Source organism: Pseudophryne corroboree (assembly GCF_028390025.1).
Source record: "Pseudophryne corroboree isolate aPseCor3 chromosome 3 unlocalized genomic scaffold, aPseCor3.hap2 SUPER_3_unloc_27, whole genome shotgun sequence".
Classification (NCBI taxonomy): Eukaryota; Metazoa; Chordata; class Amphibia; order Anura; family Myobatrachidae; genus Pseudophryne; species Pseudophryne corroboree.
Genome location: NW_026967516.1, coordinates 1,443,263 through 1,469,398, shown reverse-complemented (window position 1 = coordinate 1,469,398; position 26,136 = coordinate 1,443,263). Strand labels below are relative to the sequence as shown.

General features: G+C 48.1%; 1 protein-coding gene and 1 pseudogene across 2 annotated transcripts in view; one reads left to right on the top strand and one right to left on the bottom strand.

Annotated features, from left to right (window-relative positions):
• Window positions 1-26,136, top strand: part of LOC134983872 (zinc finger protein 585A-like) — a 249,546-nt pseudogene that overhangs the window by 180,345 nt on the left and 43,065 nt on the right.
• Window positions 1-26,136, bottom strand: part of LOC134983874 (oocyte zinc finger protein XlCOF6-like) — a 35,568-nt gene that overhangs the window by 4,872 nt on the left and 4,560 nt on the right. For both annotated transcript variants that reach the window (XM_063949489.1, XM_063949490.1), the window contains exons 3-5: window positions 25,897-25,975; window positions 25,681-25,778; window positions 19,894-20,101 (exon numbers count right to left, since the gene is read on the bottom strand). In XM_063949489.1, coding sequence (XP_063805559.1) covers window positions 19,894-20,101; window positions 25,681-25,778; window positions 25,897-25,930 — 340 coding nt within the window. In that variant the 5' untranslated portion in view covers window positions 25,931-25,975. The remainder of the gene's footprint in view (window positions 1-19,893; window positions 20,102-25,680; window positions 25,779-25,896; window positions 25,976-26,136) is intronic.

The window sequence follows — 26,136 nt, the reverse complement described above, 5'->3', positions numbered from 1 at the left end:
TTACTGAAGGCTTTATAATATTGTGTCTCAGACTATCATTGTGTCCACCCTCCTGAGAACACTCCCAATAACAAATGTAATATTATAATAAGACTTAGATATATCGCTCTCTTGTACTGGTAACTATCCATAAAGTATAAATGGAGATGTAGTCACTCGCCAAGTCCTATGTCAGCACCAATGTAAAACAATGGATGGGGAACATATCGTATGAATTGGAGATTCTAGATGAACAATAACATCAGTCATATGAGCTGATGGATCAGAGAAATGTCTCCTAACGTTACTCCTGGAAGCATTGGTAAGGTAGTATTCCTTTATGTGTGTGCTCATACGCTGGTAAGCCTGTACATGTGTTACTCACCCTTATATAATGTATATTGCTACAGCAGAGTAGGTGTGGAACAAGGTACTTTACATGCAATACACCATATGATATCCTGTAATCATCATCTGCTAGATTATAATCAACTTTCTCTTAGGTCCTAGAGGACACTTGAGTCCATTTAGTACCATGGGGTATAGATGGGTCCTTTGGGAGCCACTGGCACTTTAAGAGTTTAATAGTGTGGGCTGGCTCCTCCCTCTATGCCCCTCCTACCAGACTCAGTTTAGAAAATGTGCCGGGAGGAGCCGGTCACAGCTAGAGGAACTCCTAGGAGTTTTCTTAGTTTTTTATTTTCTAGAGTTAGTTAGGTTATAGGAAGGCTGCTGGCAACAGCCTCCCTGCTTCGTGGGACTTAGGGGGAGGGGAGGATAGAAACCAACTTCCTGAAGAGTTAATGGTTCTCTACTCCGCTGACAGGGCACTGAGCTCCTGAGGTTGCTGATCGCAAGTCCACGAGGCAACTGCTCACTCCCGCAGCATGGCCGCCAACCCCTAACAAAGCCAGAAGAAAGTGGTGAGTACAGCGCTAGCGTCCCGGTTAGCGGGTTGCCGGCGCAAGGGTGGAAGCGCAGCTCTGACAGGCTGCGCTGCAGGAAGGCTCAGCAACACACAATGTAGGCACTTTGAGGGGCGTCCTGAGCACGCGCGCATAAACCCTACACTGGTCACGCAGATAACAGGGGCTAATATACCTGTTAGCGCTAAAATCTTCAGGCCAGTATAAACAATTAGTGCAGGAAGCCATGCGCCATTACAAGGGGTGGGGCTTCCTCTCAGAGTGGATCCAGCACTCACCAGTGCCATTTTCTCCCTGCCGATCATAGGAACTAGGACACTGACAGGGAGCGCTGCCCTCCCTATTAAGGTTAGTTAGTCAGCGCCAGGCTTTTATCATAACTGCCTACAGGGGTGCTGTGTGGCTGGCTCCTATTATGTCTAAGGACTCTGTGTCCTGTGCTGCAGAGTGTGTATATTCTCCTGAGGAGTCTATTCCATGTACTCAGGACTGCAATGTGCTGTCTCAGCCTTCTGAATCCGAACCCCCATGGGTGGATTCTTTAAGGGGAATGATATCCCAGATTTCAACAAGGATGTCACATACTGAGAAAGAGACGCAGGTATTGAAACAATCTGTTGTGGGTATGAAGTATTCAGCTCCCACTACTTCATCTAAAACCCCACCTACATACCCCAAAAACGTACACTTGCCCAGATAATGCAAGCTGACACTGATACCAACTCTGATACAGGGGGACGTGATGGGGATATGCAGGGGGGATGCATCCCTTGCTAAAGGGGTGCAGCTAATGACTGAAGCCATTAGGGATGTTTTGCATATTTCTGAGAAGGTTCCGGAACAAGTAGAGGAATCTTATTTTACAGTAAATAAGAAGTCCTCGCTTACCGTCCCTGATTCTAAGGAGTTAAAACTCCTTGTTTGAAAAATCTTGGGAAAACCCAGAGAAAATATTCCAGATCCCTATAAGAATTCTCATTGCTTTGCCTTTCCCTAAAGAGGAGGATAGGAAGAAGTGGGAAAACCCACCTATAGTAGACGCTTCTGTATCTAGGCTGTCTAAAGAGGTGGTTTTACCTGTCCCTGGTTCAACAGCCATAAAGGAGGCGGCTGACCGCAAGATTAAGACTACGCTCAAATCACTATACACTGCTACAGCCGTGGCTTTAATGCCCACTATTGCTTGTGCATGGATTTCTAAAGCCATAGTAAAGTGGTCAGGCACCTTACTAGAGGACTTAGATTCTATGGATAGGAGTGACATTGACTTGTTTTTACGTCACATACAGGATTCTGCAGGTTTCATGGTGGAGGCCATGAAGGACATTGGCCTGCTACTTCCATGGCTGTCTCGGCACGCAGAGGACTCTGGCTACGTCAATGGACTGCGGATGCAGTATCCAAGAAAAGTGTGGAGAACATGCCATTCACAGGTCAGGCACTATTTAGGGACGCATTGGATTCGTGGATTTCCACTGTGACTGCGGGTAAGACATTTCTTCCCTCCGCAGCAGCCCCAGGTAGAAAATCTTATCGTACACCTACACTGCAGTCCTTTCGGGCCGCAAAATTTTAAAAATCTAAACCTCCTCCTATCTTCTTTAGAGGAGGTTGGGGAAGATCCAAAAAACCTGCACCAACAGGTTCCCAGGGACAGAATCCAGGTTCAGCTTCCTCCAAATATTCAGCATGATGGTGGACCTCTCAGCCTGGAGATCAGGCAGGTGGTAGTGAGACTAAAAAATTTCAGTCATGTCTGGGTGTCATCATGCCTAGACCCCTGGGTGACAGATATTGTTACCCAGGGGTACAGACTGGAGTTTCAGCAACTCCCACCTCACAGATTCTTCAAATCAGGCTTACCAGGTTCGCGGACAGAAAGTGCTATTCTACAGGAAGCCATTCAAAAACTGGTACGCACAAATGTTATTGTTCCAGTTCCACCTCACCCAAAAATCAAGGGTTATTACTGAAACCTGTTTGTGGTACCAAAACTGGACGGTTAGGTAAGGCCTATATTGAACCTGAAGGCGTTGAACCCCTACTTGAGGGTTTTCTAATTCAAGATGGAGTCTCGGAGAGCGTTAATCTCAGGTCTGGAGGAGGGGGAATTCCTAGTATCCCTGGATATCAAGGATGCGTACCTTCACATTTCGATCTGGCCGCCTCACCAGGCCTATCTACGGTTTGCACTACAGGACTGTCACTATCCGTTCCAAACATTGCCATTTGGCCTCTCCACAGCAACGAGGGTGTTCACTAAGGTACTAGCGGAGATGATGCTCCTCCTACGCAAACAAGGAGTAAACATAATTCCATATCTGGATGATCTTCTAATAAAAGCATCTTCCAAGGAGAAGCTGTTGCAGAATATTTCACTCTCAACTCAACTACTCTGGGATCATGGGTGGATCCTGAACCTTCCAAAGTCACATTTGGAACCAAAAAGGAGACTGCCCTTTCTGGGGATGATACTCGACACGGAAGTGCAGAGGGTGTTTCTACCGGTGGAGAAAGCTTTGGTGATACAATCAATGGTCCGGGATGTCTTGAAACCTCCCTGGGTATCGGTTCATCGGTTCATTTGCCTTCTGGGGAAGATGGTATCCTCCTACGAGGCTCTACAATACGGAAGATTCCATGCACGCTTCATCCAGCTGGATCTCCTTGACAAGTGGTCGGGATCGCATCTTCACATGCACCAACGGATATGCCTGTCGCCGAATGCCAGAATTTCACTACTCTGGTGGCTGCAAACTTCTCACCTGCTCGAGGGCCGCAGGTTCGGGATTCAGAATTGGATTCTTCAAACCACAGATGCAAGCCTCAAAGGTTGGGGAGCAGTCATCCAGGGGGAAAACTTCCAAGGAAAGTGGTCAAGCCAGGAATCGGTCTTTCCAATAAACATTCTGGAACTAAGAGCCATATACAATGGCCTTCTAAAAGTGGCTCATCTTCTGCAATATCGAGCCATGCAGGTTCAGTCAGTCAACGTCACAGCGGTGTCCTACATAAACAGGCAGGGTGGAATGAAGAGCAGGGCTGCAATGTCAGAGGTAACAAGAATCCTCCTCTGGGCAAAAAGACACGCGCTGGCACTGTAGGCGATCTTCATTCCTCAGTAGACACGATCTCCTACCAGGAGAATGGGGCCTCCACCCGGAGGTATTCACAGAAGTAAAACGCCGATGGGGTGTACCTCAGATAGAAATGATGGCCTCTCGCCTCAACAAGGCTCTTCGGAGGTACTTTTCCAGGTCACGAGACCCACAGGCCATGGGTGTTCCAGTCAGTATATGTGTTCCCTCCACTCATCCCAAGGATTCTCAAACTAATAAAAAGATAAACAGTTCCGGCGATCCTCATTGCTCTGGACTGGCCAAGGCAGGCTTGGCACGCAGATCTTCCGAGGCCTCTTCCTTTTCGCGAGGACCTTCTACTGCAGGGGCCGTTCGCCTATCACGACTTATCGCGGCTACGTTTGACAGCATGGAGGTTGAATGCCAGATCTTAGCTTGGAAGGGCATTCCGAATAAAGTTATTCCTACTCTGATCCAAGCTAGGAAGGGGGTAACGTCTAAAAATTACCACCAGATTTGGAAAAAGTATGTGTTTTGGTGTGAATCCAAGAAGTTTCCTATGGTGGAGTTTCAACTGGGACATTTTCTCCGCTTGGGCTCCATCAAGTTCCAGATTTCGGCCTTGTCTATTTTCTTCCACAAACAATTGGCTGCTATCCCTGAGGCTCAGACTTTCTTGAAAGGAATTCTGCACATCCAACCACCCTTTGTGCCTCTTATGGCACCTTAGAATCTTAATGTGGTGCTGCAGTTCCTGCAATCGGATTGGTTCAAACCTTTACAGGAGATGGACGTCAAATTTCTTACTTGGAAGGCGGTCACGTTGTTGGCCTTGGCTTCTGCCAGACGTCTGTCAGAATTGGGGGCATTTTTGCACAAGAGCCCCTACTTGATTTTCCATGAGGATAGAGCTGAGTTCAGAATGCGTCAGCAATTTCTCCCTAAGGTTGTGTCGGCTTTTCATATCAACCAACCTATTGTGGTGCCAGTGGCTACTGACACCTCAATTACCTCAAAGTCCAGGGATGTCTTGCGGGCTTTGAAAATCTATGTGAAGAGAACTACTCGTCATAGGAAGTCGGACGCACTATTTGTACTTTATGATCCCAACAAGATTGGGTGTCCTGCTTCTAAGCAGACAATTTCTCGCTGGATCAGGCTTACTATCCAGCATGCTTATTCCACGGCAGGATTAGCAATTCCAAAATCTGTTCAGGCCCACTCTACCCGTAAAGTGGGTTTTTCCTGGTCAGCTGCCCAGGGTGTCTCGGCTATTCAGCTTTGCCGAGCAGCTACTTGGTCACGGTCGAACATGTTTGCTAGGTTTTACAAGTTCTATACTTTGGCCTCTGAGGACCTCAAGTTTGGGCAAGCAGTTCTGTAGGAACCTCATCACTCTCACTCCTGTACTGGGAGCTTTGGTACATCCCCATGGTACTAAATGGATCCCAGCATCCTCTAGGACGTAAGAGAAAACAGGATTTTAATTACCTACCGATAAAGCCTTTTCTCATAGTCCATAGAGGATGCTGGGTGCCCGCCCTATGCTTTGTATTACTGCATTGTTACTTGGTTCAGTATTGTTGGATCAGCCGTTGCTGAATTGTTCCAAGTTGGTTAGTTTGGCTTTTTGTTATGTTTGAGCTGGTGTGAATCTCACCACTATCTGTGTATTTCCTTCTCTTGAAGTATGTCCGTCTCCTCGGGCACAGTTTCTAGACTGAGTCTGGTAGGAGGGGCATACAGGGAGGGACCAGCCTACACTATTAAACTCTTAAAGTGCCAGTGGGTCCCAAAGGACCTGTCTAGACCCCATGGTACTAAATGGACCCCAGAATCCCCAACAGACTACGAGAAAAGGATATACCGGTAGGTAATTAAAATCCTATTTTTACATCCCCATCATCAGTGTCTTACCTCAATACTCTCAATAGTAATAAGGATGATGTGTGTATAGTAAGTATGATATAGAGAATTACATATCAGGATCTATACAGCTGCCGCCATACTTCTGCTTCTCATACGTGTGCTACTGGCAGCAGTGAACATCTGAGTGAGAGTGCAGGGAAGACAGCAGAGTCTGATGAGAAAGAGATTGGATCTGCCTTTGCAGGGATGTACCACACCTGTCACCCCTGTTAGTATATAAAATAAAAAATAAGAGGGGCGTGGTCCATCCAGACGTGCTTTCTGGAGCTCTCCTCACTAAGTGGCTTCTTATCTACCCTACCTGATAGCTCTCAGCCGCCGCTGGGACCAAGACCCAATCTATTAAGTCCCCCACTCCTACTGCCCAAAAGCCGCTCGCTCCGCTCACTCTGGGCACCGTTCACTGCCGCAGCCTAGTGACACCTATGAAGCCATGGGCTGTATTCTGGGGCTGTGTGCACCCAGACTTTCCTGCACGCTCCGGATACCTGACTTGAAGGCGCTTTAGGCTCAGACGGGAGTACTTGCTCTCCAGGTAACACAGGTGCGTAGCTCCCACTACTGCTGGGGACAGAACGGGCTGCCCACAGTCACTGGAGCCCAGTGGTGATATTGGGGAGGGAGATGACTGCCAGTTTGCATCCTGGTGCGTAGCCATCGCATGCTTTGCCTTCTGCCTTCAATAAGGTTTAATATAAATAAGTGTCCTGACGGCTGGACCGGGGTCACTACACTAAATTGAAGCATTTGCCTGGAGGTGAAACTACCTTCTAATTATATAGTACCACTATAATCTACTTCCCTGGAAGAAAAAAAGTCAAGGCCTAAATGTAGGCCACATCGACAACAGCCTACAGGAAGTGCAAGAAATGTCCCAGATGAAAATCCACAGCAGAATACTGTTGACCCTCACACCAAGAGACACATTTCTTCCATATGCGATGGTAATGTTTTGATGCGACCATCTGGCCGGCTTGGAGAATAGTCGAGATAACCTTGCCCGGTATCTCTTTCCTGGCAAAAATCCTCCCAATATACTTCCATTGCATCAAACGTAGCCGTGGTAAGTCTGGATAGACGAACAGCCCTGGTGTAAGACGATCATCCTCAATTGGCAGAGACCAGGGGCCTACGAGTAATAAGGCTAGAATGTCTACATACCAGGCCCTGCGGGGCAATTCTGGGGCAATAAGAATTGCCTGAACCCTGTCCCTTTAAGTCCTTTGAGAACTCTTGGAATTACAGGAACTGGAGGAAACAAGTACACCAACCGGTAAATCCACGGTGTCGCCAGAGCGTCCACTGCTGCGGCCTGTGGATCCCTCGTCCCAGAAAAGTAACGCAGAAGCTTCTTGGTAAGCTGAGAAATCAACAAGTCGATTTGCGGGTAGCCCCACCGATTAAATATCTGCTGAAACACTTGCGGGTAGAGGCCCCATTCCCCCAGGTGAAGATCGTGTCTACTGAGGAAGTCTGCTCCCCAACTGTCTACTCCCAGAATTAATATGGCGGAAATGGCCTTGGGATTCCGCTCCACCCAGAGGAGTATCTGGGACACCTCCCTCATTGCAGCTCTGCTGTTTGGAACTCCTTGTTGGTTTATGTATGCCACAGTTGGTGCGTTTTCCAACCATACCTGTATGGCCTGATACTGAAGGATATAAAAGAGGTCAGCAGAAGGGCATTGTAAATCGCCCTGAGTTCCAAAACTTTTATCGGAAGGGAAACCGCTTGATCAGACCACCTTCATTGGAACCAAGCCCCTAGGGTCACTGCACCCCAACCATGGAGGCTTGCATCAGTTGTCAACAGAATCCAATCCTGAAGTGTCGACCCTCCAGGAGGGAGATCAGCAACCACCATAAGAGGGAAATACTGGCGTTTAGTGAAAGGCATATCATCTGGCGTATGTGCAGAGGTGACCCAGACCATTTGTCCAGCAGATCCAGCTGGAATGGTCATGCATGGAATCTTCCTTACCGAAATACGTCGGAGGAGGCCATTATCTTTCCCAGTAAGCTTATGCAAAGATGTACCAAGATTTTGTTCAGCTTCAAAATGGAACATACCATCGTCTGAATTATCTTTGCCTTGTCTATAGGAAGGAACACCTTCTGAGACACCGTGTCCAATATCATTACAAGGAACTGAAGCCTCTGCGTAGGTTCTAGGTGGGATTTCTGCAGATTGAGAATCCACCCGTGATCCATGAGTAGTCGTGTTTGAAGGCTGATCTTTTCCATCAAGTGCTCTGAATATAGCCATTATGAGATTGTCCAAGTATGGAACAATGTTCACATCCTGCTTGTGGAGTTGTAGCAACATCTCTGCCATCACCACTGATAACACCCTCAGTGCAGTTGATAGACCGAAAGGCAAGGCCTGGACCTGGTAATGACTGTGCTGCAGTGCAAACATGAGGTAAGCCTGAAGAGGCAGCCATATTGGGATGTGAAGATACGCATCCTTAATATCCAGCGAAACCAGGAATTCCCCTTCTTCCATGTCACACTTGGTTTGAGTTGGGGATCTGATGACTGATAATTGACTGAGGGAGCAGCTATCGGCAAAGGAAGGAAATGAGGTGGCTGAATGTAGTTCTTACTCATGGATTGAAGCCTGAAGATGTAGAGGGGTAGGCAATGAGGACATTGACCGAGAACGATACACTGAAGAAAGAGGAATTCAGTTTTAAGGAGACCTCAATTATACACAACGACTAGGAGAGAAGTCTGAGTGAATTCTGAAAGACGAAAGGTTCATGACTTGTAAACGATGCTGAAGAATACTGAATGAAGAAGTGACTTGCGATTTGTAAATGATGCTGAAGAACACTGAATGAAGAGATGACTTGAGATTTGTAAACGATGCTGAAGAATACTGAATTAAGAGATGACTTGTGATTTTTAAACAATGCTGAAGAGAGGATTGCTGTGAGCACCATCAGCAAACGGAGACCCTCTACCAGATAGAGGGCCCAGTGGTTAAACCACAAGAGCAGGTGGACTGGGAGCAAAGGACTGCAATAACAGAACTGACCACCAGGCGGACACAACAGAACCAGGATACCAGGGGTTAACCTGGGAGCGCAGGGCACCTTACAGCAGCAAGTAACTTGAAGTGCTGGCAACATAGCTAAGCATCAACCCCTTTTTATAAGGGAAGCCTGTACCGTATTGGCTGGACACGAACTGGGATACCTATTGACTTGGATTGGTCTCCAACATGGTGGCTCCCTGCACAGAGGACACATGTGGTACCAGCATACAGGCACTACATCTGGCCTCGGCCTCCAGACACCCAGCAGCCGCACCGGAAGACCTTGCTGCTGTAGCTCCTATCCATCGCAGCGACACCAGCCAGCTAAGAGGAAGGCTGCAGGGACCAGAACTCCGGATGATGACCATGCCCCCCTTTTTAGGGTGGTCTCCGAACACCCATGCTGCTTAGTGGGATTCTTGGCATGAAAGGCACAACTCAGTCTTGGAGCATGAACATCCTCTGCAGCCACCCAAGATCTTTCCTCCGGACCATATCCCCTCCAATCTATGAGACACTGGAGATAACCCTACCTCTTGCGGAAGTCAAGAAACTTCTGAACCTCGAATTCCTCATTTTGAGCAGCTTGAACCTTGGGAGGTTAAGGGAAAGATGCCCGAAAATGATTTAGTACAAGAGGCTTTAGCAGAGAAATGTGAAAGGCATTGGGAATTTTCAAATAGGGAGGCAGTTTCACCTTGTAAGAAACAGGATTCACCGCTCTTTTAATAGGATACGGACCGATGAATCTTGAAGAAAACTTTTTGGTAGGAACTTTGAGTCTGAGGTTTCTGGTGGATATCCAAACACGATCTCCCACTTTGAGACTAGGAACAGCCCTACGTTTCCGATCAGCATAGGTCTTATTTCTGGGAAGTCTTAAGTAGCGCCTTATGAATTTGTCTCCAAATCTTAGTGAACTGACGAAGAGCGGATTCAGCAGCAGGAACCTCAAGAGGTGGGAGAGATTAGAAGGAAGGAACTCGTGGATGAAAACTATAGTTAATGAAGAAAGGAGGGGAATTGGTAGAAGAATGATATAGGTTATTGTATGCAAACTCAGCAAATGGGAGGTAATCCATACAGTCTTCCTGAGCAGGGGACATGAACATCCGTAAGAAAGTTTCCAGATCTTGGTCGACTCTTTCAGTCTGTCCATCAGTCTGGGGATGGTAGGCTGAAGAGAAGTTCAACTTGATTCCTAGGACAGAGCCGAGAGCTTTCCAGAACTTGGCGAGGAATTGAGGACCCCGATCAGAAACTATTTCCTGTGGAAGGCCATGCAAATGAAAAATCTATGAGAAAAACAATATGGATAGCTGAGGAGCAGAGGGAAGACCGGTGAGGGGTATGAAGTGAGCCATCTTCGAAAATCATTCCACAATGACACAAATGGTGTTGTGCCTTCTGGAGACTGGCAAATCGTTTATGAAATCCATAAAGATGCGAGTCCAAGGCTTTTGAGGTGTTGAATGTGGATGAAGAAGACCCGAGGGAGATGTTCGTGGACTTTTTTGTTGAACACACTTGGAACAGGCTGCTATAAATTGAAAGACATCCGTTTTAAGATGAGGCTACCAGTAGAATCGCTGAATGAACTTGAGAGTCTTAAGACCACCGGCATGACCCATGAAAGATGAAGAATGAGCCCAAGTAAGCAATTTCCTGCAAAATTTTGGTGCTACAAAAGTTCTCCCCAGAGGAGGTAGAGGAACAGTACGAGTTGAAGCAAATGAAGCCAGAATCAGAATAAATTGTTTCTCAAAGGAGTTGAGTGAATCAACCGTTTGAAAAGAACGAAAAAGTGCATCTGCTCTTCAATTTAAGGTTGCTGGGCGGTTAATAGTTTAAAGGAGAACCGAAAGAAGAAGAAGAGAGCCCACCTGGCTTGCCATGGGTTTAAACAACGAGTTTAAACAATGGGTTTAAGCCATCATGGAAGGACTTGGAGAAGACGGAATGGGAGAAGATTCTGAATGATCAGGACTGAGGCTCAATGTTAGTTGATTAGGAAGAAGAAAAAGGCCTCAAGTCAGTTTGAGAGGTTTCCTGTTAAGGACGAGGTTTAGCTTTCTTATGAGATGATTTTCCAGTTCTGCCCATTCTTCAGCATAACATTACGGAGATTAAAGACCAAGGTCAGGAGGCCAGTAGCAACATAGCAGAAGTATTGAACTGTGGAAATAGGGAGACATCCGTGAGCATAGACCCCCAGTGGCCATCGGTTACAGAAACATTGTGAGGTCAGTTGTTTATGGGTAATAGCAAGAAGATGCCATCCTTGAGCGGTAAAGTAATTTATAGGAGCCAGCAACTGGAGCCTGCTACTGTCCTGGACACATGGACTGTTACGCCGTAGCTATACTGAAGCCCCAAAAGCGCTAATTGGATCTTACGGGGATTGAGGGGAGCAGGAGGAAAAAAAAAACCCAGCAGCAGTCAAACAGTATGGAGGATGTAGTCAGCACAGTCTGCCACCAGAGGGAGTCGACAGAGCAGGAGTGGAGGCCAGGCAATAATAATAATTAAAGCAGTTCAGGCGACCACTTACTGCCCAGGTAGGGCTGCAGCGGCAGAAGTCCCTGCCGGAAATCACTGAGGCTGTAGTGAAGGGCACTGATCATGGGCTGTCAGTGTCTGTAGCTCCCAGGGAAGCGGCTGGTTTCAGGAGGGCATGTGGCTATATTGCCAGTTTTCAAGATGGCACGTCTGGCAGGGAAGTCCAGATCAGAAGAAACTGGCCGGCTATGGTGGGTGAACAAAGGTCAGTAATAAGGCAGGAGAGGAGAGGTACCAGGATGCAGTGGCACAGGGTAGCGTATGTGGCTGCACAGGAACCACACCTGTATGTCCTCTATAATTCACAGCTCCACCAGATTTCCCCCGTAGCACCATGGGTTACGAGGAGAGGGGAGATGCCGGGACACTGCTGGAGTGATGACAGGCAATCGCTCCATGTTTCCCCGCTGCCTCGACTCAGGGCTTCAACGGTCGGACAGTAGGAGAAGGCAGGCTGCGGGCAGGTGAGCTGACTAACTTGACGTGTCCCTGCTGAGGCCACCAATCCCCGTAGTATGCACCACATCAGATGCCGGGAGAGCAGCTCCGCTCTGTGTCTCCAGTCGCGGTCACCGCTGATCCCCAGTCAGCCTCTCCACATGACTCCAACAGCACGGCTAGGCACAAGAGTGGACAGGGCGCACAACCCTCGGTGAGTAGCAGCGCTACCTCACTGAGGTCTGGTCCGTGGTGGGATCCGGGAGTACGCCACAACCTGCAAAAGCCAAATGAATGGCTCCCCGGCTCCGCAACCTACAAAACACACAGAGGGGCAAGAAAGGGCCCGAAAGAGCCCGTAGGACAGCTGTAAAAGGCAGAAAGGACCTATATAAGCAGGAGCTCCTTTATCCTGCTTCCTGCTGCCTTTCCAGTCAGGCCACACACCCCGTGACATCATTTATTGATGTTGAAAATAAAAGTAATGTAGATTTTTGCACCAATCTAAGACTTGCGAATCTACTTTGGGAGCCACCTCCCTTTTTTTTTAAAACATTCCCCAGCTGGACGAGGATAACTGGAATTCCATTTCTTGGAATTCTAACTTCCTACGGGCGTAAACAAAAAATTTCCATCAGCTGTTTTGGGATGTTTAAACACAGTTGCCTTAGTTTTTAACACAGGCTTTGCTGCCTCTTCTAAGAAAGAATGACTTAGCACTAATTAGCTTAGGTATGTCCACTGAGCTGAGACCATCCGCAGTGCAATGAGTCCTCATCCTCCAACGAATCCTCATCTAAATCATGTGTAGACTGTGAAGATGTTGTATCATGTCTATGTGATTTACTTACCACCAGCCTCTCAGGCTGCTTTTTTGAGAGGCTAACAATTCCCTAGGTGTATAAACCTCAGAATTAATGTTGCATGTAAGGGTTAATAGGGAAACCTATCACTGATATAGGAGCTGGTATAAACTGCTCAGCTACATTGGATAATGTCTGTGCAAAGTAGCCCATTGAAGGTTCACCAGAACCTGTGCCTGCCTCACTGTACACGTGGGTAAGCGTTGTCTCGACCCAGCGGGGAGTTGTTGGAGCGACTCTAAGGTGCGTATAAGATGCTTTTTAGAAAGATCACTCCAAAAAAATAGTAATACTAAAATAAAAATAGGATTTTAATACCTACCGGTAAATCCTTTTCTCCTAGTCCGTAGAGGATGCTGGGGTCACTTCAGAACCATGGGGTTATAACAAAGCTCCAAAACAGGCGGGAAAGTGCGGATGACCCTGCAACACTGATTGACCAAACTTGAGGTCATCATCGGCCAAGGTATCAAACCTGTAAAATCCGTGTTTGCCGCCCGACCAAGTAGCCGCTCGGCAAAGTTGCAACGCCTAGACACCCCGGGCAGCTGCCCAGGAAGAGCCCACCTTTCTAGTAGAATGGGCATTCACCGAATTCGGTAATGGCAATCCTGCCGTGGAATGAATCGTACCTCTGATCCAGCGCGCAATGGTCTGCTTAGAAGCAGGATACCCAATCTTGTTGGGAGCATACAGGACAAACAGAGCCTCTGTTTTCCGAATTTGAGCAGTCCTTGCGACATAAATTTTCAAAGCCCTGACCACATCTAGGGACTTTGATGCAGAGAAGGTGTCAGTAGCCACTGGCACCACAATAGGCTGGTTTATATGGAAAGAGGAAACCACCTTCGGAAGAAATTGCTGCAGAGTTCTTAACTCCGCCCTATCTTCATGGAAGATCATGGAAGGGCTCTTGTGAGACAAGGCCGCTAACTCAGGCACCCGCCTTGCGGATGCTAAGGCCAACAGTATGACCCCTTTCCAAGTGGGACATTTTAACTAACTCCTGTAGAAGTTCAAACCAATGTGATTGAAGGAACTGCAACACCATGTTAAGATCCCACGGTGCACATGGAAGTTGGATGGGCAAAACCCCTTTCACGAACATCTGAACTTCTGGAAGGGAGGCCAATTGTTTCTGAAAGAAAATTGATAAGGCCGAAATGTGGACCTTAATGGAGCCCAATTTCAGACATGCATCCACACCCGCCTGTAGAAAATGGAGAAAAACGTCCCAAGTGAAACTCTTCCGTTGGAGCCTTCTTGGATTCACCCCAAGATACATATTTTCTCCAAATACAGTGGTAATGTTTAGATGTTACTCCTTTCCTGGCCCGAATGAAAGTGGGAATGACTTCTTCTGGAATACCCTTTTCGGGCTAGGATCTGGCGTTCAACAGCCATGCCGTCAAATGTAGCCGTGATAAGTCTTGATACATGCACGACCCCTGCTGCAGCAGGTCCTCGCGAAGAGGAAGAGGTCGAGGATCTTCTATGAGTAAATCTTGAAGATCTGGATACCAAGCCCTCCTTGGCAAGTCTGGGACAATGAGGATCGCCCGAACCCTTGTTCTTCTTACAATCTTGAGAACTTTTGGAATCAGTGGAAGTGGAGGGAAGACATACACCGACTGAAACACCCACTGTGTCACCAGTGCATCCACTGCTATTGCCTGAGGGTCTCTCGACCTGGAACAATATCTCTGAAGCCTCTTGATGAGACGAGATGCCATCATGTGTACTTGAGGGACTCACCAAAGATCTGCCACCTCTGCGAAGACGTGTGGGTGGAGGCCCCATTCTCCTGGATGGAGATCATGTCTGCTGAGTAAGTCTGCTTCCCAGTTGTTCACTCCCGGAATGAAAATTGCAGAGAGCGCTTGCATGTTTTTCCGCCCAGAGGAGGATTCTTGTCGCCTCTGCCATCGCCGCTCTGCTTTTTATTCTGCCCTGACTGTTTATGTACGCCACTGCTGTTATATTGTCGGACTGGATCTGTACGGGTAGATCTTGAAGAAGATGCTTTGCTTGTAGAAGGCCGTTGTAAATGGCTCTCAACTCCAGAACGTTTATGTGAAGATAAGTTTCATGACTTGACCATCTTCCTTGGAAGCTTACTCCGTGTGACTGCCCCACAGTCTTGCAGACTTGCATCCGTGGTTACCAGGACCCAGTCCTGAATCTCGAACCTGCGACCCTGCAGTAGGTGAGCACTGTGTAGCCACCACAGTAGCGAAATTCTGGCTTTTGATGACAGGATTATCCTCTGGTGCATGTGTAGATGGGATCCGGACCACTTGTCCAACATATCCCACTGGAATACCCTGGTATGGAATCGGCCAAACTGCAAGGCCTCGAAGGCCGCTACCATCTTTCCCAATAACCCAATGCATTGATGAATTGACACTCTTATCTGTTTCAGAATTTGACCATTTTCTGGATTTCCAGTGCCTTTTCCACTGGAAGAAAAACCCTCTGTACTTGTGTCCAGAATCATTCCCAGAAAGGATAACTTTGTTGTAGGTTCCAATTGTGATTTTGGAATGTTTATGATCCAACCGTGTTGTTGAAGCACTGTCGGGGAGAGTGCAATGTTCTGCACCAACCGTTCCCTGGACCTCGCTTTTCTAAGGAGATCATCCAGGTAAGGAATTATATTGACTCCTTTCTGACGAAGGAGCACCATCATCTCTGCCATCACCTTGGTAAAGACCCTCGGTGCCGTGGAGAGTCCAAACGGCAACGTCTGAAATTGGTAATGACAATTCTGTACCGCGAATCTCAGATAAGCTTGATACGGAGGATAAATGTGATCATGCAAGTAGGCATCTTTTATGTCCACTGATAACATGAAATTCCCTTCCTCCAGACTGGAGATCACTGCTCTCAGAGATTCTATCCTGAATTTGAACCTTTTCAGGTATAGATTCAGAGATTTTAGGTTCAGGATTGGTCTGTCCGAGCCGTCCGGCTTCAGAACTTTGAAGAGGCTCGAATAAAAACCTTCTCCCTATTGTGAGAGGGGAACCAGGACAATGACTTGATCCTGGCACAATTTTTGTATTGCTGCAGTTACCACCTCCCTGTCGGGGAGAGAAACTGGTAAGGCCGATTTGAAAAAGCGGCGCAGGGGAACGCCTTGAAACTCCAGTTTGTACACGTGGGACACAATTTGTAAGACCCACGGGTCTAGGCCAGAATGAACCCAGAACTAACTGAAAAGCTGCAGACGTGCCCTCACTCGGGCGGACTCCCGCAAGGGAGCCCCAGCGTCATGTTGTAGACTTGGCAAAAGCAGGTGACTTCTGCTCCTGTGATCCTGGGGACGCTGAGGACCTTTTTCCTCGTCCCCTTCCTCTACCTGCCAAGAAAGGGGAACCTTTACCCTTTTTGTATCTATTGGGCCGAAAGGACTGCATCTGAAAGTGATGAGGTTTCTTTGCCGGCGTAGGAGGATAAGGCAAAAAAGTTGATCTACCTGCAGAAACTAAAGCATCTAGCCCATCACCAAACAAGGCCTACCCTTTATACGGGAGAGACTCCATATTTGTTTCGGAATCTGCGTCAGCATTCCACTGGCGATTCCACAACGCCCTCCGTGCCGATACTGCCATGGTATTGGGCTCTTGGGATCAAGAGCATCTATCTCTCATAGCTTCACGCATGTATGCTGCAGCGTCTTTTATATGACCCAACGTAAGGAGAACCTCGTCTCTATCTATAGTGTCAATTTCAGAAGACAAGTTATCTGACCACTTTTCAATAGCACTACTCACCCACACACAGGCAATGGTAGGCCTGAGTAGAGTCCCATTGGCCACATAAATAAACTTTAATGTAGTCTCCAACTTGCGTTCTGCCGGCTCCTTGAGAGCAGCCATCCCAGGTGCAGGGAGAATCACCTTTTTTGTTAACCGTGACAGGGCCGTGTCTAAAACGGGGAGGGGGGGGTGACTCCCACTTTGTCCTGTCTTCTACCGGAAAAGGATAAGTAGCCTGAATTCTTTTGGGGATCTGAAATTTCTTTTCAGGGTTTGCCCAGACACCCTCAAAGAGAGTGTTCAGTTCATGAGAAGGAGGAAACGTTACATTAGTTTTCTTTTCTTTATAAAGGTAAACCTTCTGCTGAGGTAAAGAAGGGATCTCCGTAACCTCTAACACCTCCTTTATAGCCACAATCATGTACTGAATGTTTTTAGCTAATTTTGGATCTATTGCCCTGGAATCACCAGTGTCGACACAGGAATCAGCGTCCGTGTCGGTCTGTATAACCTGAGCAAATTACCTCTTATGGGACCCAGAGGGATCCCCTGTGGATGAAAACACAGAGTTTTGACAAATCACATCTTCCACAGACTTTCTCCAGGTTTCTGCATGAGACTCAGACTTATCCAATCTCTTACTGATATGACTCACACTATCACGTAATTCTTTCACCCATTCAGGCTCATGGTGTGCCGGGAGCGCCACCACATTACAACTCTGTGTCCCCATAATGGCTTCCTCAGGGGAAGAACACCCTGCCTCAGACATGTCACACACGTGTACACCACACCACAGACACTCCGGGGCTTATAGGGGACAGACCCACAGTAAAATCTGTCAGAAGGATACAGAAGGAATTGCCAGCTCACAACTCAGCGCCAGTAATAAATTGTCTGTGAAACACAAAATGTCTACAGAGCTGCAGCGCTTTTATAATTACACAATGTACATAGCACCAAATTTCACTGCGCCCCCCCTGTTTTGCACCCTGATACCTGTTTCAGCAGTGGAGGAGGACCAGCGGTCTTCTCTGCAGCCTGGAGGGAGAGAAAATGGCGCTGAGCAGTGTGCTGTCTGTCTGAGGAAGAAGCCCGGTCCCCGTAATGGCGCGCTTTCACACAGACTTAGAGAGACTCATGTTTATACTGGCGGGGGTAGAACTGTGCCGCAGCAACTTATGCCCCTAATCTGCCAGTCCTATAAGGGTTCATGCTGCCCAGGACGCCCCCTCCCCCCCTGCACCCTGCAGTGCCTGTGTGTGTGGAAGCATGGCGTGCAGCGTTCCCCCCCGCTGCGCGGTACCTTTCTAGTCGTCCCGATGTTGAAGAGTCTTTTCCTCTTACACTCTGTCTTCTGACTTCTGGCGCTGTAAGGGGGGTGACGGCAGGCTGTGGGAGTGAGCACATAGCCGCAGCTAGCGTTCAGTACCCCTCAGGAGCTAATGGTGTCCTGTCAGCTTAGAAGCAGAGCCATAAAACTCACAGAAGTTGGTTCCTACTTCCTCCCCTAGGTCCCACGAAGCAGGGAGACTGTTGCCAGCAGTGCTCCCTGAAAATAAAAAACCTAACCTAAGTCTTTTCCCGAGTGCATCCAGTCTGCCTGGGCTCAGATTCTAAACTGAGGTCTGGAGGAGGGGCATAGAGGGAGGATCCAGTTCACACTCTGGAAAAGTCTTAAAGTGCCCATGTCTCCTGCGGATCAGTCTATACCCCATGGTTCTGAAGTGACCCCAGCATCCTCTAGGACGTATGAGAAATAAGAAAACTTATGGCTGTTAAAAAACAGCAGCCCTCTGACCATGGTCTGGCTCCTGCCGCAACAAACAAAAAACTGACGTGCACATTCGTGTAGATGGTGACACTACAACTACTGGATGATCATTGTGAATGTCTGAGGTATTGATACAATGCAAATTTGTTGAGACATTGTTTCTTTTTCAGATGGAACCATGGGTCGTGCACGTGATGCGACTGGCAAAAGGGAGCCATTGGTTTTGGTGAGACCGGCATTTGTTTGTTGGTGATCCATTGTAGACAGTGAGTAGTATCCATCTACAGTGGAAGAAGCCTGGACACCAAGAATCCTAGCGGCGGAACAGTGGGCGAAAGTAGATCATGACAAATCGGGACCACAGGCATTTAGGGCGCCTAGCAACCACCAATCATACCAAACGCATCAGGAAATGCACCAACAGTACAATGCTGGACCCAGCCAAGCAGTCCCAGATCTGGTGAATTGGAGGGCCACGTGAGATGTGGTAGCACGTCAGACTGGTGCTCTGAAAACCAATCCAAGCCTTTCGGCCACTGTTCCGTCGCTGAGAGCATACCTAAAGTTTAACACTAATGCTATAGCTGTTTTTATGGTAATTATTTTGGGCAATAGAGTAGGACCTGCAGTATAGTGGGGTCTCTTGTCGGGGGCTGCAGGCTTAAATGCATTGAGCAATACATGAACTAAAACTCCACTGTTTATTATTGTTAGTTAATATAGTGAGTGCAAGACACATTTATGTATGTAGTAAGGCTACTGGGAGACCTTAGATTGAGCAATATTGGATCTGGCCATTACATTCCCTAAAGTCATAACCTCAGAACTGCACAGAGCAGGAACTATTAATCACAAGTAATTAGGAATGTGTTCATCATGAACAAGTCCACAATTACCGTCTGAAGGTTACACAATTATTTCAAGTCTACACTGATATTTGAGAATAAAGCCTTTAACAGAAAACACCCCTGAAGAAGTCACTATTGACGAAACGCGTTGGTGACACGCAATTTGGATTTAGAGTGAATTGGAGTGGATAAGAACAAGCCCACCCATGCAAGGGTGACAACAAGTGCAAAATGCTTGTCTTATGATTATACAGATATGTACTTGTGATAAGTTTTTAATCTGTTTTACTTGAAGTTCTAGATTCAAATTTCATTTTATTTCTGAATCTTACACGAATTGTATTTGGTGAGCTCAGGTCTACTGTATAGCAGGAAATATTTCATACCTGCATCATCTAACAAAATGCATATAAATTAGGCACTCCACAAAAAAACAATACTAATTATATTGTATACATACATACATATATACACATTTATATATAATCACTAATAATAAACTTCTGCTTGTTACTTTTAATAACATTATAACAAGTGTGTAATAACTCTCTATGTGATATTTGTCAAGGATAGCCTTGTGTTAGAAACACCCAACTGAGAATAGGGCTGATGGCGGAGGAGGGTGTAGGATAAGAGATTGCTGTAGTGACTGAGCAATGAGAATATGTGACTACTGTAATAAGTGTTTATTACTCACCTGTGCTGATATCTGTAGGGATCTCCTCCTCCTTACACTGCTGATCACCCCTCACATACGTCTCTGCTTCTTCCTCTATATCTTCTGCCTTCATATCAGTCACATACGTCTCTTCTTCTCCCTCTATATCTTCTGCCTTTATATCAGTCACATACGTCTCTTCTTCTCCCTCTATATCTTCTGCCTTTATATCAGACAGACGTTCTATCTAAATAACCAAAAAATAAAGATATTTATGGTAAGAACTTACCGTTGTTAAATCTCTTTCTGTGTGGTACAATGGGCTCCAAAAGGATAACATCGGGTGTAGAGTAGGATCTTGATCCGGGGTACCAACAGGCTCAAATCTTTTGACTGTTCCCAAGATGCACAGCGCCGCCTCCTCTATAACCCCGCCTCCGTGCACAGGAGCTCAGTTTCGTTAACCAGCCCAATGCAGTAGCAGGTATCAAAGATGACAATCGCTCGTAGCCAAGTGCACCGCACACTCCCCACAGGAAAGGGTGTCAGCTGCTAATGCCAATACCAACCCAAAGAAGCTAAGTGCGTCAGGGTGGACGCCTTGTGGAGCCCAGTGTACCTCGCAGAAACAGATTTAACAACAGTAAGTTCTTACCATAAATCTAATTTTCTGCTGCGGGGCACACTGGTCTCCACAAGGATTAACATCGGGGATGTCCTAAAGCAGTTCCTTATGGGAGGGGAAGCACTGTAGCGAGCACAACAACCCGGTGTCCAAAGGAAGCATCCTGGGAGGCGGAAGTATCGAAGGCATAGAACCTTATAAACGTGTTCCCAGAGGACCACGTTGCCGCCTTGCACAACTGTTCATGGGTCGCACCATGGTGGGCCGCCCAAGAAGGTCCAACCGACCAAGTAGAATGGGCTTTAATGGTAGCAGGAACCGGATGACCAGCCTGTACATAACCATGTGCAATCACCATTCTAATCCACCTGGCCAAAGTCTGCTTGGAAACAGGCCAGCCACGTTTGTGAAAACCAAACAACACAAAAAGAGAATCAGATTTCCTAAAAGAGGTAGTTCTCTTCACAGATACGGAGAGCCCGTACCACATCCAAAGACCGCTCTTTGGAAGACAACTCAGGAGAATTAAAAGCCGGAACCACAATCTCCTGGTTAAGGTGGAAGGAAGACACCACCATAGGCAAATAACCTGGCCGCATTCTAAGAACCGGCCGTTCAAGGTGAAAAATGAAATAGGGAGACTTACAGGATAAGGCACCCAAGTCCGATACCCTTCTATCTGAAACAATCGCCAGCAAGAAGAGGACCTTAAGGGACAGCCACTTAAGGTCAGCAGAGGCAAGAGGGCTCAAACGGAGACTCTTGCAAGGCCTCCAAAACCACCAACAAGTCCCAAGGGGCCACATATGGCACATATGGAGGCTGAATCCGCAGCAAACCCTGAGTGAATGTATGGACATCAGGTAGGGTAGCTATCTTTCTCTGAAACCAAAGGAACAAAGCAGAGATGTGAACCTTGAGGGATGGCAGAGATGTGAACCTTGAGGGAGGCCAGACGCAGGCCTAAGTCCAGGCCCTGTTGTAGAAAGGCCAATAGTTTGGCCGTACTAAACTTCGAAATGTCATGATTATGAGACGCACGCCAAGTGAAGTAAGCATTCCAGATCCTATGGTAGATCAGAGCAGAAGCCGGCTTACGGGCCTTCAACACAGTTTGAACGACCACCTCAGAAAAACCCTTGGCCCTGGTAAACACAAGGGCCCTGAACGAGGAGGTCCGGTCGTTGTGGAAGTAGAAGGGGACGATCCCACGAGAGTCCCAGTAGATCGGAGAACCAGTGCCATCTGGGCCACGCTATAGCAACCAGAAGTAGGTTTCCGCCTTCTTGCTTGAACTTCCGTATTACTCTGGGCAGGAGTGACACCGGAGGGAACACATAAGGTAGCTGAAAGTTCCATGGTATTGCCAGAACGTCCACGAACGCAGCTTGAGGATCCCTTGTCCTTGCTCCGAAAACTGGAACCTTGTGATTGTGTCGAGATGCCATCAGGTCCAGATCTGGAAGGCCCCACTTGTCCACGAGGAGTTGAAACACTTCTGGATGGAGGCTCCACTCTCTGGCATGTACGTCCTGATGAATGAGAAAGTCCGCTTCCCAGTTTAGGACCCCCAGAATGAACACTGCCGATATGGCTGGCAGATGATGTTCCACCCACTGAAGAATCTGTGATACTTCCCTCAATGCCATGCGGCTTCGAGTGCCGCCCTGATTGCTGTACGCCACCGTAGTGGCATTGTCCGATTCTACTTGAACAGGTCTCTTCTGTATGAGATGCTGGGCCATTGTCAACGCATTGAACACTGCCCGCAGTTCCAGAATATTTATCGGGAGTATAGACTCCTCCTTGGTCCACCGACCCTGAAGAGAGTGCTTTTCCAACACTGCTCCCCAACCTCTTAGACTGGCAGCCGTCGTCAGCAGGACCCAGTTGGATATCCAGAAGGGACGGCCCCTGCACAACCGTTGGTCCTGGGGCCACCAGCTCAGTGACAGGAGGACCCCCGGAGACAAGGAGATCATGTGAAACCTGATCCGGGGAGGCAGGCCGTCCCACTTGGACAGAATCAACTTCTGCAGAGGGCGAGAATGGAATTGAGCATACTCCACCATGTCGAAAGCCGACACCATGAGACCTAGCACTTGCATTGCCGAATGAATCAACACTTGCGGACGAGATAGGAAGCATTGAATCCTGTCCTGAAGTTTCAGGACTTTCTCCTTAGACAGGAACAACTGCTGGTTGTGAGTGTCCAATAACGCTCCCAGGTGTACCATGCTCCGAGCAGGAACCAGGGAGGATTTCTTCCAGTTGATCAGCCACCAGTGGGCTTTCATGCACTGGACCGTCAGATCGAGATGACACAGGAGAAGATCTGGCGAATTCGCCAGGATCAACAATTCATCCAGATACGGCAGGATCCTGACCCCTTGACGGCGGAGTGAAGCTGTCATGACCGCCATAACTTTGGTGAAAACTCGGGGAGCCGTTGTCAAACCAAAGGGTAACGCCCGAAATTGGTAATGTAGGTTGCCCACCGCAAACCTCGGGTACTGCTGATGAGCTATCGCAATAGGAATATGCAGGAAGGCATCCTGTATGTCCAGGGAGACCATAAAGTCCCCAGGCTCCAAGGCCAGAACAATAGAGCGCAGAGTTTCCATACGAAAGTTGGGAGACCCGCACATGCTTGTTCAAGGACTTCAGATTGAGAATGGGCCATGAGGACCCGTCCGGTTTTCAGGACTAGGAACAGCATTGAATAGTACCCGTTGCTTCTTTGAGCTAGAGGAACCTGTACCACCACTCCGGTGGACAGGAGGGAGTGCACCACCAAATGCCAAGTGTATGCTTTTGCCGGATCCAGAGGCACATCTGTCAAACAAAATCGATGAGGGGGACGATTCTTGAAAGGTATGGCGTAACCTCGAGTGACGACTTCCCTTACCCAGTTATCCGAAGTGGTCTGCAACCATTCATGGGCAAAACCTAGAAGTAGGCCCCCCACCTTGGGATCCCCCAGTGGGAGGCACGCCCCGTCATGTGGCAGGCTTGTCAGTTATGGAAGCAGGCTGATGGGCGGCCCAGGCACGCTTCGGTCTGGGCTTGGCAGGTCTGGAAGCACAAGCTTGCTTTGGGTACGCCTGACCTTTTGCTTTACCTGGAGTACGAAAGGACCGAGGGAAAGTACTTTTAGCCTTCTGTGCGGAAGGAGCCGTACTAGGTAGGCAAGCAGTTTTAGCAGTAGCCAGATCAGCCACAATCTTATTGAGGTCTTCTCCGAAGAGAATGTCTCCCTTGAAAGGAAGCACCTCCAGGGTTTTCTTGGAATCCACATCCACCGACCAGAATCTCAACCAAAGGATACGTCTTGCCAAGACAGACGTAGTAGCAGCCTGGGTCTCGAGCACCCCGGCATCGGAGGCTGCCTACTTAAGGTACAGAGAAGCCGTGGTAATATACAAGAGACATTGTCGAGCATGCTCAGACGCATTGGAAGGCAGATCCGCCTCAAACTCCTAAGCCCATGCCTCAACAGCTTCAGCAGCCCAAGTTGATGCAATGGTTGGCCTATGCACAGCCCCCATTAGGGTATAAATCGCTTTTAAACAGCCCTCCACACGTCTATCCGTCGGTTCCTTCAGGGAGGTGACGGTAGTTACTTGTAGAGCAGAGGAAACAACCATTTCCTCCATTACGTCTACGGCCTCACTACCACGCAGTGTGGGAGAAGCCCCAGTGTCATTGCCACGTGTAGCAGACATAAGAGCGTGCACAATATCGGGAAACCTGGTACAAGGTGTAGCAGCACTATACCTAGCAAGAACACTCGGTGATGTGACTATGACAGCACAAACCGGGAGTTCAAGAGATATAAATCGATATGGTGACTATAAATCACAAGGAAAAATACACAGTAAGTATATCTTGTGATACAATCCTATATTATACAGAAAGAAATCTGATACACTTAGTCCCTCAGGTATAACAATATAGGAATAGCCCACTGAGTGAAATACCCTGCAATAAGGCAGCCACACAGCAGCTACATGCACACACACATATATAGTCACAAGCGTACCATGCAGAAATTATACACCATAAACTGCACTGGACTAGCAATACACAGTAATACTCAGTATTGATAACAATAGATATAACAATGTACAGTAAGCACTGGATGTATATCACAGGGTGTTTGTACCACACCACCCTGACTGTATGCACTCTTTCTTATCTAACACAGTCCCAGTGACAGGTAGAATACTAAGTGTCCTATAGGAAGCACAGAGCTGGCAGTCAGGAGGTTCTACAGAGGAGGATTTGCCCCAGCAGTCCCAGGAACAGCTCAGCCCTGTCTGTAATGGCCGCTGCCCGGGAGTGAGGGAGAGAGAGAGATGCAGCTCCAGGGCGGGAACATTTGCAGAAATAACGCCCTGGGGCTGGGGGAGGGGCCACAGGTCAGATCTGCTCCCCCTGCTGACATCCCCACCGGGCGCTGCGGGCAGTGAAAAGCGGGGTTATGTATAATAAAAAACCCAGACCTGTGCCCTGTAATGGTCCCTGATGGCTAGTGGCGCGGCTGCCCAATATCAGTGGCCACGCCAGCGCACGCGCAGCCCGCCTCCTACAGCCGTGCTGGATCGCGGTAAAGTGCGGCCAGAGAGACCCCTTACCTCCCCCGTACCTGCGGCCCCACGATCCGGGAGGACGGCGGCGTGTGTGTGACTGATGTTGTGAAAGAACCGGAGCCTCCGCTGCAGTGACCCGGCAACCAGGGCGCGGGAGTATACAGCACCGCTGGGGGTGATGGAGCTGCAGTCAGGGACGTCTGTGAGACGTTACCGGCTGCAGCCCTGTTACTGTCAGAAGAACCTTCAGTCTTTTCCTTTAAAATAAACCCATCAATAGGCTGCCTAATGCAGCACCCCTGTTATGTGCCTGCTTACTGCAAGACACCAACTTACAGACTGAGCTCCTGTGCACGGAGGCGGGGCTATAGAGGAGGCGGGGCTATAGAGGAGGCGGCACTGAGCATCTTGGGAACAGTCAAAAGCTCTGAGCCTGTTGGTGCCTCGGATCAAGATCCTACTCTACACCCGATGTTAATCCTTGTGGAGTCCAGCGTACCCCGCAGCAGAAAATACAATGGCATTTACATAGTGATTAAACTGAGGTGAAACAGTATAATATCAGTGTATAAGTCACGCTGCTCTACTCTCACCCTAAATCCCACCTACCTGATCCTCCTGTGGGATCCTGTGATTCTCCTCTGTACAATCCTGGGAATACAGAGGACGGGGACATCCCTCTGGGGTATCTCTGTTACTGGACCCATCTGTAGGAGACACACAGTGACTGAGTACAGTGTATATATGTGATTATCAGATGATGTGTGTATATAGGGGCCTCCATACCTGCTCTCCCCTGTACAATACATGACAGTCTCCTCTTACCCAGTGATGTGAGGGGCCGGTGATTCTCCATCATCACGTCCTTGTACAGACCCCTGTGTTCCTCTATGTACTCCCCCTCCTGCATGGAGACATAGACAGTGACATCCTGACACCTTATAGGCACCTGACACACACAGTGATACAGTCATCACCCAGACACATCCCCTGGTGTAACTGTATAATGCCCCATTCCCAGCAGTCACCTCTCCAGTCACCACCCAGACACGTCCCCTGATGTTA